At 34.7% G+C, this 16571-nt stretch overlaps 1 protein-coding gene across 1 annotated transcript in view; it reads left to right on the top strand.

Moving 5' to 3' along the window:
• Positions 1-3739, top strand: part of LOC144372373 (interleukin-20 receptor subunit beta-like) — a 238085-nt gene extending 234346 nt beyond the window's left edge. Inside the window, exon 6 of the mRNA XM_078035766.1 lies at positions 3387-3739. Coding sequence (XP_077891892.1) covers positions 3387-3585 — 199 coding nt within the window. The 3' untranslated portion in view covers positions 3586-3739. The remainder of the gene's footprint in view (positions 1-3386) is intronic.
• Positions 3740-16571: the final 12832 nt, after the last annotated feature.

The following is a 16571-nucleotide window of genomic DNA, read 5'->3' as shown; positions in this document are numbered from 1 at the left end:
TCATCTCCCTCACCAATGCTGCCGGGAGTTATTAATTAGGTTTCTGAGTTTGGCACTGCTCTTTCCTGGTCACCATGATGTGTCATTGAAACAGACCCATTAAAATGAGTGATGTGTGTTGTAATTTCATTAGTGTCATCAATAATGTATTACACTTTCCTTTTAGTAGTCTCTTTGTGTTGTGTGTGGGTCAGGATGACTGTATGAATTACATTTATAAGATCCAAATTGTTACAGATGAGGGGAGATAGGCATGAGGGTGGAATTAATGTTATTTTAAACATGATAGCTACTAAAATGATTTCAATTAAATAATATTTTAATTAGGTCTGATGTCTCTACATGCCATGCTGAGATGCATGTTGTGTGTATGCAAATAGGATTCTGATTTATTGATTTAGAGCCATGCTAATACAGTCCATTCTTTATGTAGAGAAACTTTCTGAAATGTACTGAAGCAGATGTATCTAAGAGCATGAATGGTTCACTAAGTGGTATACATTTTTGTGGTTGTAAAATACAGATTATTGACATAGAAACTCTTCAAATGTATTTTTTTTTCACTTCCACTCAGTTTTCCTTCCAGACCTGTGACTTTTGACAGACTATGGATCCATTCCGGGTCTGACCTAATTGGAATAATATTGATCCATAATTAGAAAGAAGAAACATTTAAGCAGCCTGATACAGATATGCTGTTGAAATCTCTGCATTTTGTTGGACTAAAGTTCAATTTTGGTGGCATCACGTGGTAATACAAAGATGTTTAGAAGATTTAGAGGTTACCATCAGAAGCATTGATTTAACTAAAATATTTAAAAGAAAAGAAGCATTTGCATATTAAAAATGGTACAGTCATAGTTTTGGTACTCAGAGATTATCCTGGAATATGTAAGTTTAATGGTTGAGTATATAAGAAAGATCTCAGAACTAAGAAATATGAAAGAATATATGTGATGGAATTTAAGCATTACCTGGGTTTTGTTTTAGGCTTAATTCAAATATTAAAAATAAAATAACATAATGCTACCTTTCAGAAAGGAATGAAAATGCAGAATTTTATTTTATGTAAGCAGGAAGCTATATGGTTTTTAGTACACACACACACACACACACACACACACACACATACACACACACAAAGAAATTGGAAAAGATGAGCTACTTCTGCAAATCAGTAGGAGAAATGATCCATCTAATGAAAATTTAAAGATTTTTTAAATTTTTGTTATCCATAATTTGTTTTTCAGGTAATGCAGTCTTTCAAGGTGGAAAATGAGCTTTTGTTATTATAATAATGATAAACTAACTTAAGTTACATCGGCATCTACACAAATGAAGATTTTTCTCATAAATTGAGATGAAAACATTTTAGTGTCTTGTACTCAACTAGAATCTCAGTATCTGTAGTTTTATTCTGATTTGTATCCAATTTTGGTAGAAATGGATATGAGTGTTTATCTGTATAATAGCTTGCTATAACTTTACTACTCGATTCACGTAGCATATGGAAAATGTGGTTAGCTCCTTGTAGAATTTCACAAAGCAAAAAAGATTCATTTTTATTCACATGGAATGTTTACAGTCATTATAAAAGCATGTTACTATGTAGCTTCCTAGTTAGGAAGAGCAAATGTGGGTATTTAAAAAGTAATTATAATCATTGTATTTTTTGTTCTTTATACCTGGACATTCATTGTAGGATGTATTTTTATTCTTCCATATTATCTCTCTTCTAGATATTTTGCAGTAGTTAGGACTAAAATTTTACATAAATATATTAGAGACTATTCATGATTGAATGAATTGTCATCAAGGGATCAATCCTGTAACCTTTATGAGCATGTTTTATTAATATCATCTTATCATTTGACTGAATATTAATATCTAAAATTTAATAGGCATAGACTGTATAAATATGAATGTACTTTATATCGGTTTTTAAATAGTGGAGAAAATCACTGTAATAGCCTAAGAAACATTAAGTAGGTTCTTCATAATGTACTAACTGCAGTGTTACAGTTCATTTAATGAAGAGTTTTGATAATAATGATTATAATATTTTTGTTTGTGAGCAAGCTGAGCAATATGTCCTCAAGGAATAGAAGTATTTGATACAACTTTTGAAAATATCTATTTACTTTTAAGCTCTGGAAATATATTTGCCACAAATTTGCTGAGGCTGGTTTTGATCCTTCTACTTCAGCCTCCTGAGCTGCTGGGATTATAGGAATATGCTATTGTGTACCTAAATTCATCTTTCTCAATCATTTGACTAAGTATCAGGAAACCATCATATTACACACTAAGACAATGTCATTCTAGATGTCAAACATGTAAGAAAGAAGAGGGAATAGTATAATAAATTTCATTTCCCACTTTTGACAATTATTACCTAATGGTTCATATTATTTTATATATACTGTTTATAACTCCACTCTATATTTTCCCTCCAAGTATTTTTAAAGTAAATCTCAGAAATCATAACATTTATTTGCAAATATTACTTTACATACTATTGTAAGACAACAGCAATTTTAGAAGACATGCTAATGATACCATGATATCTAAAATATTAATAATTGCTTTATATCAATCAATAATCAACATTCAATTTTGTACTTCCCATATTAATGTATTTGTTTGCATAAAATCTAACAAAATCTTTATTTTGTGACTGGTTGACATGTTTCTTTTAGTCTAGAACACTAGTTCTTAATTGGGGTTACTTTTGCCCTATTAGGAATATTTTGGCAATGTTTGCACACATTTTCATTTCTTGATACAAAAAGAAGGATGCTATTAATAGCTAGCCCATGTAGTCCAGGGATACTGCTTATCATCCCACAGTGCATGGGAGAGTCACCACAGTAAAGACCCATCTGGCCCAAAGTGTTAGTAGGACATGGTTGAGAAACTCTGGTCTACAGGTTCCTCCTTTCTCTACTTTTTAAATGAAATTTAGTAGTTGAACAAACTGAGTTATTGGTTGTCTAGATATTGTTGCAGTCTGTGGTTTTCTAGAACATACTGTGCTATGATTTAGCATAATTCTGTCCTTTGAATTATTAGCAATTAAATTTGGAAGCTTCATCAGATACACATCATTTTTTTTTAGCAAAATTGTTTATGCTATTTCATAATGTACCATACTTCCATCAGGAGGCCCATGTCTGATTATCTCCTCTAATGTCATCAAAATGGGAAACTACTAATGGTCAATGTCTCAATCTCTTAATTCATTAAGTATCAAAAAATAGCAATATTACCTTTATAATGTCTTCATATATTGCAAACAACACTGCTTCTGGCAGTATTCATTACGGTGTTTGATATGAAAGTGGCATTGTGCATAAAACATTTACATATTCCTTTTTTCCTTTCAGAAACATCCTGTACCACACTGATGAGAAGACAAGCCAGTTTTCCATACTCATGGAGGCTTGGGAACACTGCAAGTCACTTACATCAAATGAGACTCTTCAAGAAGCCCTGTCAGATGTGTTGAACAGCATTAATTCAGCTCAGGTTTACTTCAAAGCAGGACTTGATGTATTTGAGAGTGTCTTGGTTGGAAAGAACTGAGAAAACTCTCAGCATTTTAAAAAGTTTGTTTACAATTCTACAAGCAAAAGCTCTAATCAGACCAGATTTTCTGACATTGAAGACTCTCCCTCCTATGATTCTTTGACATGTTTAAAGCTATTATTACATTGTATTTTTTTAATGTACATATAAAAGAGCACTTTGAACATTTAGTATTTTTCTTAAATCTACATTTCTGAATATGTAAAGGCAAGTTATTTGAAAAAAATAGTTAAGATTTATCTGTTAAAAAAAATCTGCTGTATTTTTATATATAAACTATTTTGGGGGAAAGTTCCAAGAAGTTCTGTATATCTTCACTTCTCTAGATAAAATGTGTAGGAGCACAAGTTATTCTCTCTGATAGAACTATTAATGATCGAGTTTTTATAATAGAAATGTAGAGTTGATATGGTTTCAGATTAACTTTACTATTAAGTGTTCAATATGAAGAATTCTAGTATTTTGACTGAGTGATTGGTTGCCCAAAACCACTTTGAATGTTTCTACTTTATGAAATGAAGTTCCCTTTTTTTAACACAACTAGATGTAGTAATACACTGGTTATGAAATTGTATTTTTTAAGTATTAATGAAAAAAAAAGAGCCATAAACATTCCAGGGGAAAATCTCACGGTAGCTGCACAGAGCAATTTAAATGCAAATTTTTTTCTGAACAACTTATAAGGTGACTAGCTTTGAAACCCCTAATTTGCCTCAGTTGGTTTTGTAAGAATTTGGGGAGTGATATATTCGTCTTATGAGGGAAAAAAAAACATTTCTTATTTCTTTTTCTGTGGTGTCTGTTGGAATCAATGAAACAGAGGTTACTTCTAAAATGAAAACATCTCACATGGCTTTTCCTTCCCATCTTTTCTAAAACTCCTTGCTGTAAGGCAGTTTTCACAGAACACTATATAATTTTTTCAGCAAAATAGCAAAGTTTCTCTTTGAAAACCAAAAATATCACCAAAGTGCTTTTTATGCTCCTGACAAAAAAGAAGTTACTATGAAAGAAATATTTGTTTTCGTCAACGAAAACTTCTGTAAATCTATTAAAAAATTGATTTTTTTCCTTCTTTATCCATAGTTGTGGCTTAGGTAAAAATGTAGAAAATATGCATACTTCATTCTTGCACACAATGCCATGTTTCCATAAGGGTATCTCTCCCTCACTTCTGTTCTTCTCTCAAGTAAGAAATTCAGCTGTTCACACTGATCTTGTCATTGACTAGCTCCAGTATCCATTATCCCCACAAATTCTAAAATAATTTTCTGTTAATGGACAGGTTAAACTTTAGCTTACCTTTAAAAACTATTTGTAAAATGTTCTTCTGATATTGGATAACTCCTTACAAATGTCTGTTAATACATTTTCCCTCCCAAACTCAACATTCACACACACTTCCCCATTACACATTGCCAGAACAACATTGTAGACCATCCCTAGACATCTGAATCTTTACTTCTTATGGAGAAGCATAAACCTAACCTTAGTTTAAGATAAAGCTGAAGGGGAAGAATTAATCAATATTGATTAATTGATTTATATGATCTGCTGCTTCTACCCTAAGTAATATTTATATGTTCAAAGCAGAGAATTAAGGCAATTAACTAGACAATTCAAACAAAAATTCTTTTGCATCTGAATTGCCTGTGTGCACATATTTTTACATGAAAAATATAAGTACTTTACAATTCTTTTTGACCCATTTACTTATTTGAAAATATTTTCCATGTTGAAGAATGTGTTTAGGAAAGGGTTAAAAGTATTAGGTTCCTGCGTGCATTGATGTCAGCTCCCTGAATGCTCTGCAAAGATCAATAGCACACAAGCAGTCAGACTACCCACACAGACAAGTATGGGCCTATGCAGAACGCCTGATATCAGGATCTTAAATATTCAGTCAAAGTCCAATGTGTTCACTCAGTTTCTCATGTGGAGTTGAATTATATAACAGATAATGACAAACTATTATCAATTTGGTAGTCTACCACTTTAGGAAAAAAAAACATAAAATAAATTCACTCCCATAACTCACAATAGTATTGAAAGCAGAAAATTGTTTTTCCTCTTTATTTTTTTAAAGACTGTTTACATAGGTAAATCACCTGGCATACATAAAAAAAAATCTCATTATTTTACGTTCTTTACTTCTATATCATGAGGTATTTGTTATATGAAAATACTGCAGTTAAGTATATGAATTAACATGTCTTTATTAGTTTATTTAAGAGATTGTGTGAAGAAGCTTAATCACATTTACAATAGATGTTCAGCAATTCTATAGATTCTGCTCTACACCTTTCACTATGACAATCCGCTTCACTAACAGCATTACAACTATGATATGATTACCTCAAGGCCCCCCTCCAGATTTGTATCATTTTAATTTCTCCCCACAATAAATCCAAGTAAATAAAAATCCTGAACACACACAGCAAGTGTTATGTGAATTCATAGTAACATTTAAATTGTTTCCAAGACATCTAGGTGTCTGGTACTTCTCAAAATACTTCATAGGTAGAATTGTGCCAGGAGATAATGAATCATAAGTGATTATTTTCCTAAGAAAACATGGCAAATGTGTATCTCTGGAATTTGTGTTCAGGTAGAGTACCCACTGCCCTTTTATGGAAAGCCTGGGTCCTAGAGATGTGAGGAAGCCTGAGAGACACTTTGATCTAAGCCCTAGGATCTTGCCTTCAACCAGAGAAGGTACTGTCATGATACAGTGACTAAGAAATTTAGAAATAGTCACATATTTAGTGACAGGAAAAAAACCCAGCTGGAATGTCAGATTCTCTGCTTTCTTGTGCATCATGCTCTCTCCCTAAGGAGACAAGGTTACATGACCTCATCCAGTATATTCTATGTACCCAGCCATTCTGTCAAATGTTGTCTGGGTTAGGCACACCACTTTTTCATTCCACACTGGCTTACTCTCTGACTATAACTGACAAATCAAAATTTCCCAGGGAATCCAGGCAAAGTACAGAGACTGGTGACAGGGAAACAAGTGGAGAACCTCTCTGCAGGAAGCAAGAGACAACAGGAGGGAAGACATTGAGCATAATGTTTCTACAAATGAACACTTCAGCCAGGCGTGGTGGTGCATACCTATAGTCCTAGTGACTTGGGAGGCTGAGGCCGGAGGATTATAAATTCATGCTAGCCTCAGGAACTTATTGAGGCTCTAAGCAACTTAGTGAGTCCTGTCTCAAAATAGATAAAAAGAGCTGAGGATGTGGCTCTGTGATTAAGCACCCTTGGGTTCAGTCTCTACTACCAAAATTAAAAAAAAAATTATGAAAGCACTTTTCAGCTCAGTGTACAATCAGCAATCTAAAGTAATATTTCTCAAAATGTGAAAATTGGGATAAAAAGCCTTAAAATATCTTTTGATTTCTGGATGATCCTTAAGCACACTAAAGGTTAAGATTTTCTCATCTGTATTAATTCTGGGTCTTGAGAAAACATTAGTTGGAACATAGCTAAGTTAATCAGAAGGACCATAAAGTTTTATTAAATGACATTATCTGAAAGAAAAAAAAAAGGTCCTATTTTATCTCTAAGAAAACCATTCTGAAGCAGTCAGCATTTGTGCCTGCTACATGTCAGGCATGGTTGATTTTTTTTTCCCTAATTGAATCACTTTAACAACCAATTTTTAAAATGAGGAAACTAGGTTAAGTGACTTGTCCAAAATTCCAAGGTTAATAAAAGATAGTGAGGTGTTTCCCTTTTCTCTGCGGAACCTTCTACTGTCCACTCCTGTGTTCTTCACACTGAGCACTACAGAAAACATCAGAAGAATCTTTTGATTCGAGAAATTTATATAATTGAAAGTTTTAAAACCACTGACCAGATTGTCTTATCTACTTCTTCTGTAATATGGTGAAAGAGTTTGAAGAAAGGAGTCCTTATGGTGGTAGCCTACCTCAATAATGATATGCACATGTGAGTAAATTTGGGGATATATCTAGGCATCAGACGTATACTATTGTAGACTATCAGGGCAACTAGACCCATAAATAGGAAAAGGAAAACAGAAACCATAGTCACAATTTCCCCTTCCAAATGCCTATGTGATTTTGTTGAGATTAAAAAAAAAAAAGGCATATACCGTGATTTAGAACCACAGTTTTATATCAGTTTTAAAACCTCAGAACAACTAATCGACTTTTTAAATTAAATAAATATATAGCAGACAGCAGTTTCCCCACTGGAAAGATGAGTGTCACAAAAATAAATTGTTTGTTGCAATCTTACTAATGATGAATCAGCATCTTTGCCTCAAATAAAATACTATAATTATTTGCACGATAAGTTGATAGGCCTAGCCAAAATGTTCCCCTGAGACATTTTGTGGTATGTGTAATTAATTACTTCAAAAATTAAACTTTCTCTGAGGATAGCACATTGTCATCTCATTGGTTTAATAGGCTGTTTAAGTGTGCCTTAGTCACACATTTGCTTAATAGAAAGGAATTATTTTAAACTGCTAATCCATGTGTTGAGTGGAAGGGAAATGGGCCCAAATATTCCAATAAACATATCATCAATGTAACACTTTGATAACAGGATCATGAATGCAGCCTGGGGTGGGCGGGGGGCGGGGAGCAACGTGTTATTTTAGAAAAGAAATAATTTGCCCAGTCATACTTGTGAATTTGTATTCTTACATGAGTTTAAATTGCTAACTTTAAAAAAGCCTCATTAAATTTTGCTATTCTAAAAGATCCTAAAAAGCTTCAGTGTTCTAAATATCCCCATTAAATGTGAATATATTTCAGATAAGTGGATTTGTTTTGTACATCTCAGAATTATAAGTGGCGTGAAGATGAGTAGCAAAAGAAATTTGTAAAATGTAGCCCTTTCTAATCCTCTCTCTCTGTCCACTCAATTTTCTGTTTTCTTTTTCCAGGTACACTCTGGTAATGGGGATAGACATTTTTTTTTCTCACTGAGAACTAATTTTAAGATCTACCCAACACAAGATAAATACATGTTAATCAGTCAGAGTTTTAGTTCTATAATACCTTTCCTTTATCTTTCAAAGATGTAAAGTGCCTTCACCTAAAAATCTTGAGACTTGGTTTATTGAAAGATGACATATTTCTTAAAGGCATTTATAATCTCATACTCAGATTGAGTCAGAATTCGCAAAGTAAAATATTAAATTAAGGCAGTTTCAAGTAGCTTGAAGAAAAAGAAGCTGCTTCCAATTTTTAAGCTTCTGATTATATTATTTTGTTTTCGTTACACCTTTATGTAGCTTGCTGTAACCAAAATGGTAATTTTGATGTCTTCAGCCAAAAATCCAATCAACAAGGCCAAAGAAATGCATGGCTACTCTGTTTCTTGTGCAGGATTCAGTCAAGAATTAATTCAGAAACAGTTGATTCAGTGTCTACTTCTAGTCAGATCTTTAATGAGTGTAGACAGAGCCAAGCAGTATTTCACCTGATTCCTTTGATGTCTGCAGCCAATAAGCACTGAGGTTGTTTTTCTCAGAGGGAAACAGATTTTATTTTCCAGGGGCTAATTAACATGCACCACCTCAGTCCCCAAAGGACCACACAGGTGCCTGTACTATGCCATATGTCATGTGCTATATTCATGCAAGCTCAAGAGATTAATATACAGTCATTATTATGAATGATTATGTTGCATTGAAGTTAATGTGGGTCTTTTGTTCTAATTAAAGTACAAACTTGGCATCTGAAGAGAACTTAGCTAGAGAAGTAGACTTAGAGTCCCTGTCTTAATGAACTACATATATTTTTTAATCAAAATGTGTAATTATTTAATGATCTTGCCTGCTCAGTAATTATAACTCTCCAACTACTTCAAAGAACCCTTATTCAATGTGTTACCATGCAGACGGTTAATACTTATATGTCTATCTTTGGAATCTCTCTGCCATTTTTGATCATGTTTTCAATGTGTATGGTAGTATTTTATTATGAATAATAATAATTTTTATTTCATTTTATATCAAGCTGCTGAAAATGGACTACCTTACTCTAAAAGATAGAATAAAATGTTACTATACTATGAAGATGATTTTGGCATATCTGTTTAATATAAAACAAATATCCAAACAAAAATATTTTACTCCACCATTGCAAATTGTCTGCAAGAAGCAAAAAGGCACAGATGGTTAAGTGTAACTCACATGAGTATATTCCAAAGACGTCATAAATAATTCTATTTAGCAGCTGAAATAGGACTCTATTAGGTGATTTAGTGTTTGCATTGCAAACAGAAAGGTTTAGTGGCAAATATATCCCACACACTCTAACTTGCTACTCGGAGAATAAGAATTTGAATAGTACTCAGAAAAGAATAGAATTGTACTCAGAAAAGACAAAGGCTTTGTAGGACACTTTGAAGGGCTAACTTGTTTTGTTTTGTTTTGTTTTGTTTTTTTTAGAAATCCAGAAAATCAGCATTACATTTTGATAATGGTTTTAAATATGTGCTGGGATTTCAACATACTCCATGTATTGAATATTTTAATGATATCTGTAATGTAGCAACATTAAAATATACAAGCCTTTGTAAAGCAGAAATTTCTCAGTGGTATAACATTAAAAATAAAATGCTACAATAAAAATTAAAGATGAGCAGGAGACTATAAACTAACATGGGGTAAAATTTGAAGGGTAATTTCTTCAAGTAAATTTGCTGTGATTAAAAATAAATACTTCTCAAGAGGTGGGCCAATTACTGAATTGCACTGAACTGCCTTAGTGTTGAAGGTTTTTTTTTTCCAATATAATTTGATTATCATCTGTGATTCATTGTACAGAGATTTTCATTGTCATTGTCTTTGTTGTAATTAATTTTTACTGGCATTAATTTAGAGGCATGTGTCTGTAATTTTCTAATTACAATGTATGGTTGAATGTCTAATTTCTATAATGTGTGGATGCCTTCAGAAATGTAGGGCTTTCTGTATTTAGTCCAAGTGTGATCTCAATTTATTGTATGACCATTTTGTATTACTTAACATGACTCAATATGCAGCTTTTGGTGTGATTTGGAGTGGCAAAAAAAAAAAAGGAATTGGGATGTCATATCCATATTCATTAAGAATATAAGTGGATATTTTATGTTTGTTGCTTAATATTTGCACATAATTAAAAATATAGTACTATGAAATGAAGGCATCTTTAGAAACATGTTTTGATTCATTAATGCAATGAATATGTACAGTGAAATAGCAATGTTTAAAACACCCACTTAACATATATTAAATACAGGTGAAAATCCTTGGTTGCCACAATGTGCTTTTTATCACATGATATACAGAATGTTTCATTAATGAGTTATTTTTACATACATGCATCACACTAAAACAGGTGTCCCCTTGTTTAGAAAATGCTGTAAGATAGTCATCTTTTTTTCTTCTTTACTTTGGTTCTTTCCTTGAACTTTTAGTTCTCATATTGGGTCATTTAGATTTCTAGTTTGTGAAAAATTATAATATCAAGGAATATCAACTGTACCAATTCCAGCATTAAGAATTTTATTTCCTCAAATATACTTTAAAAAATGCTTCAGAGCTGGGCACAGTAGTACACTCTGTTATCCCAGTGACTTGGGAGGCTGAGGCAGGAGGATGGCAAGTTTGAGGCCAGCCTTATCAACTTAGAAGACCCTGTCTCAAAATAAAAATTAAAAGGACTGGGATGTGGCTCAATGGTAGAGCACCCCTGAGTTCAATCCCTAGTACAAAAAAAAATTCTGGTAATTATTTATCACACATAGAGGAATCTCTGTTTGCATGGAACAGCAAGTTTTTTGCATTTATTCATTCAAAACATACTAATATTCTATTTTAGGCCAGGTACTATATTAGGTGCTAGAGACACAAAGATGATTTTCACAGTTTGACCACCCAGAATGTCACAATCAAACAGGATATAACAATTGAATTTGAGAGCAACACAAGATTTAGAAATACTCACAGAGAGTATAGTTTATCCCAAATCTATTGACAGAGTATATACAGCTGAAATTCTCCAAGCATTCAGGCCACATGCCTGACCCAGTGGGCCTGCCTTAAGTCTGTTATTTTGTGGACTGGGAATTGAACCCAGGGATACTTTACTAAATCCCCATCCCTTTTTATTTTTTATTTTGAGAAAGGGTCTAACCAAATTTCTGAGGCTGGCCTTAAACTTTCGATCCTCTTGCCTTAGCCTCTCCTCTCTGATATTATAGCTGTGCACCATCATGCCTGGCCTTAAGATATTTTTAAAGAAGATTTTTTTTCTCCATCAGCTCCTCTCTATATAATATCATTTGTTAGGGGCTTATGTTATTGCTTAGGATCACCTGGATGATATCTTTTAATCCTCAGAATATCTTATAAGATAGTTATTCTTTCCATTTGATTAATGAGAAAACTGAGGATTAGGGAAACTAATAGTATGTAATAGTTTTACTGTGACATACATACACACATATAGATATTAACAATTTAGAGAAATCTATAGGAAAAAATTATTCTGCTCAGGAAGTAGAATCAAAGCATCAACACAATATACTCAATTATATAGTCAGGCATCAGCTAATGATAGAGATATGTTGTGAATATTGTTGAGCAATTTTATCATCGTGCAAACATCGTAGAGAATACTTACACATTCTAATGGGGCCACTGCGATACATGGCAAGATTTGTCATTGACTACAGCAACATTAAGCACACATATAGATATGTATATATGTATTCAAAATATTAAAATATAAATAAAAAACTAAACACCTAATTTAGTTCATGAAAGTAGGACAACAAAACAAAGCCTAATATACAGAGTGGGGAGGTAATTTGATAATCTTGCCAGCTTTAGTGTTGGGCCAATGTGTATTTGTTATATAATTCTTACTAGTTTTTTGCATTAAAAGTAAAATCTTGGAGCTGGGGATAAAGCTCAGTTAGTAGAGTGCTTGCCTTGCATGCACAAGGCCCTGTGTTCCATCCCTATCATCATAAAAAATAAATTAAAATAAAATCTTCAAAATAATTAAATCCTGATACAGTGTTCTGATCTTGAAGTCCAGTAACCACTAACCTGATCTAAATGATAAAACGTATATGTTCAGTCCCTTTCTTGTCCCCTGCTTCAACTAGACTAAAGTTACAAGGACAGTTTCTGGGGGACATTCTCTAACAACCTGTTAGGGTCTGTAAACAAGTCTGGATGGCACCTGGCATTTTGCCAGGAGGAGTGGTTTGTGAGGTGGCACCCTTGAGCTATTAAGTGTGGAGATTTCTTATTGGTTGACTGCTGTATCTAGTTTATGTTAAGATAATCTGTGTGGAATGTATATATACCCCTCCTGTCCTACAATAAATGGCTCCCACTCCTGTTGTATTAATCTCCACAAGTTGTTCCTCAACACACACCCCCCCCCCCCCCCCCCCCCCCCCCCCCCGGCTATTTTGTTGCAGCCAGACTGTGGCGGATGGTGGCCCCTTACTGGGAGAGGGTAAGTGACGAAAAAAAAAAAAAAAAAAGCTGCTCATCCCTAGATAGGACGGGAGCAAATCTGCTCGTCCCTAGGCAGATAGGGTGAGAGGAAAAATGGCCATTTTGAGAAAATGGAAAAGGTTGAAACAGTATGTTTGTGTCTTGTTTTGTCTCAGTGTATTGTATTGTCTTTGTGATGAAAATATGGAAGGGGTTAGAAGTAAATTACTAAGGGAAGGAGGCACCCCTGTGGAACCAAGAATAGTTAGGGCATTTTTTGATGGAAGCCCGGGAACTCTAGTAAGAAAGAAAAAGAACATTCAGAAGAAGAAGGATTATCAGGAAAATAGTTGCAGCAAAAGGCTATTAGTAAATACTTTTCTTTACCAAAGGGTGCGTGAATCGGCACAGCGGCTGCCATGTGCGCGAGCCAATCATGGTGAAGCAAGGATTTTCCAAGCAGCAGCAGCTGGCTCCTCCCTGCCCCCGCCCGGAGCGGAAGAGCCCAAATCCAAACCTATCCGGAGGCACAGTCTGGCGGGCTCTTGCTCCCTGTGCCCAGTGGCAGTTTGAGTCCAGAACATTCCCCCCCCCCACTTTTCCCAGGCCATCTGGGGCTGCAGGTGGAAGACAGCCAAGGCTAGTAACTACAATGGTTCTCCCACACCTGGAGGCTGATAAATAATGTGCACCATTAAGGCTTATTTCAAATGTAAAAAAACTTGAGAAAATGTACGAAATTGTTCAGAAGGTTGTTTTCTTAGTGGAATACTACAGGATTTTCTTTAACATTTGCCTGAGTTCCCGCCTTAATCTCAGTGCCGGTGAACACAAAGGTGGAAGAATTTCCAGTGTTGCTGAAAACCGGACTTGAGACTTCAGATCAAGCTAGCTGGCTGCAGAACTTACTTGGACTGTGATTTAAGCTAGCTGCCTGCAGAACTTACCTGGACTGTGAGTTAATCTATTGAGACACTGCTTTACCTGGACTGAAACAACAAACTGTAATCTACAACAAATTGTAACTCGGTATCTTTGCTAACGGTGTCATTGCTGGTATAATTTTTCCAAGGGCTTCTTGCATGGAGCCATCAAGTGTCTTGGTATTGTGGCATTTTGTATCCTCCCCTTCTGCTTGTAGCAGATTGTTTGTGGTGTTTGTGTAAAAACCCCTATAGTTGTTATTTAAATTAAACAAAAGGGGTAAATATTAGGGTCTGTAAACAAGTCAGGATGGCACCTGGCAAATGTTAGAGTCTGTAAACAAGTCTGGATGGTGCCTGGCATTTTGCCAGGGGGAGTGGTTTGTGAGGTGGCACCATCGAGCTATTAAGTGTGGAGATTTCTTATTGGTTGACTGCTGTATCTAGTTTATGTTAATTAAGATAAACTGTGTGGAATGTTTATATACCCCTCCTGTCCTACAATAAACGGCTCCCACTTCTGCTGTATCAATCTACACAAGTTGCTCGTCACCCCCTAAATGCTTCCAGATATAATTTCAGTATACTTATATTCCTTACCCAATTTGTTCCTCTTTAATTTTTCCCTATCAGTAAAACACCAAAGAGTGAGAATTATCTCATCATTTTATTTACCTCATTCCCTAAGTCCAATTCATCAATGAGTTGGTTAGTTCTGCTGAAAAACAGAGCTCAAATCCATATATTTCTCTGTTGCCACTGTTACCATCCTCTCCGTGCCAGCATCTTCTCTCCCCTGTATTGAGTAGTCACTGTAAGTATTTTAAACAGAGGGGAATTTAAAACAAGTAAATGATTGCAAAATTATTGAAAGGATTGGAGTAAAAAAAAAATTAGAAGCATTATTTCTCAGATAATAACTGCAGGAAACTGCTACTGACCTTAAGGCTGGAGAAGGAAGGAGAAAAACTGTGATAACCCTGTAGCCAAACTGTCACTACTGCTGGTGGAACCCCTGTGCACAGCTGTGTAGGATTGCCACATGGCTGAACAGAAGTCCGGGAGTCACCACTCCCTCAGGCTCCCCTACCAGAAGCAGAGAAAATCAAGATGCCTTCCACATTTTTGTGACTTTTACTCTCTTACAAATGTCTGTCATAGGCAGATCAAACTAGAATCCAGCTGGCATGAGGGACTGCTCAATGAGTTTTCACGCTCCTGGCCCTGGTATTATGGGGGCAGCATGTGGTTGGGTAGATGAAGGGTTGAGTTTATTTTTTTATGTCTCTATTGGGTCTCTTTTTTTCTGTGAATGAATCAGTGAATAAACATACCTAACTCGTACAACTGCATATATCAAGGTCCCTTGAAACTATTTCTCTGAAGGTATGCAAGTTTTTCAGCCACATAATTTATAACAAATTAACTTGAAATGGTTTGTGGTGTATTTCCTCACCTACTTCGTAACAAACTGAATGACTGTCTCTGGTGCAGAGCCAAGGGAATAGAAGGGAGGCAAACACACAGCTGTAATGAAGCCCTGAGTCTTAGAACAGAGTTCTACAGAAGGAAAAATGAGAAAAAAAATGAAAACAATTAAGTCTTATAGAAGTCAAGTCAAGATTCTTAGTGAAGGAGAGATTTGAGTTGAGTCTGAAGGGTGAATTCTTAGGGAGAAAAGGAAAAGAATAGCATTATAGAAAAAAAAATGTACCTTGAGCAAATCACACGAGAGGCATGACAGAGCTTTCCCTTAGTTTTCTGAATTGAAGTTTCTGTTTCTTTTTTCTCAGCTTCAGCAAATATTGTATTTTTTTCAATTCATCATTTTTGTGGAAATAGAGAACTTCAAACTGCTTATCTGTTAGTTTAGACAGCACTTAATATTATAAAATACTTAGTAAAATAGAACATATTGGTCAGATTTTCATCATAATATAGAAATCATAGTATTAGTAGGTTCCTATCATTTTCATCATAAAACCTAGGATGATGTCCAATCCTTTAATGTCTAACTTACACCTTCCCTCTCCTTTTCACGGTATAGCTCCTGTCCCACTCACACCTGTGTCAGTCACTATTGAGCATGAGGTTTCCTGTGTGGGCCATGACTTCTCATGTCTGGCTACCTTTGTGAATGCTCTCTTCTTTCACTTCCTGTGGAACTTCCTTCCTTCATTATATGTGTACATGGGTGCAGCATGTGAGTGAGTGTTTTAAGGGTTGATGAATACATCTCTCTTTCCAAAGTAAATTTTAAGAAGGAAGTCATTTAAAACCTTGCAACTATGGAGAATCATTCAAACCTGACTCGCAGCACATGATTTTATTATTGTGGGTCTTATGTTTCCTGGGATCTGATGAGTTAATTATTGATTTTCTGTTACATTATAAATGAGGTTTGGAAGATTGTCTTTCATTAAGTTGTTCAGGGTTGATTTCTATTTTCTTCACAGAAGAAAGAAAACAGAAGAAAAAGTAAAAGACATCCTATCAGGTTCCTGGGAAAAACAGACATAAGCCCAAAGAAAAAATTAAGAAATAACTTAATTGTATTTCTACTTGGGATATCGGCC

This window comes from Ictidomys tridecemlineatus (genome assembly GCF_052094955.1).
Source record: "Ictidomys tridecemlineatus isolate mIctTri1 chromosome 12 unlocalized genomic scaffold, mIctTri1.hap1 SUPER_12_unloc_8, whole genome shotgun sequence".
Lineage (NCBI taxonomy): Eukaryota > Metazoa > Chordata > Mammalia > Rodentia > Sciuridae > Ictidomys > Ictidomys tridecemlineatus.
The sequence above is the reverse complement of the archived record's forward strand: the minus strand, read 5'-3'. Positions and strand labels throughout refer to the sequence as shown.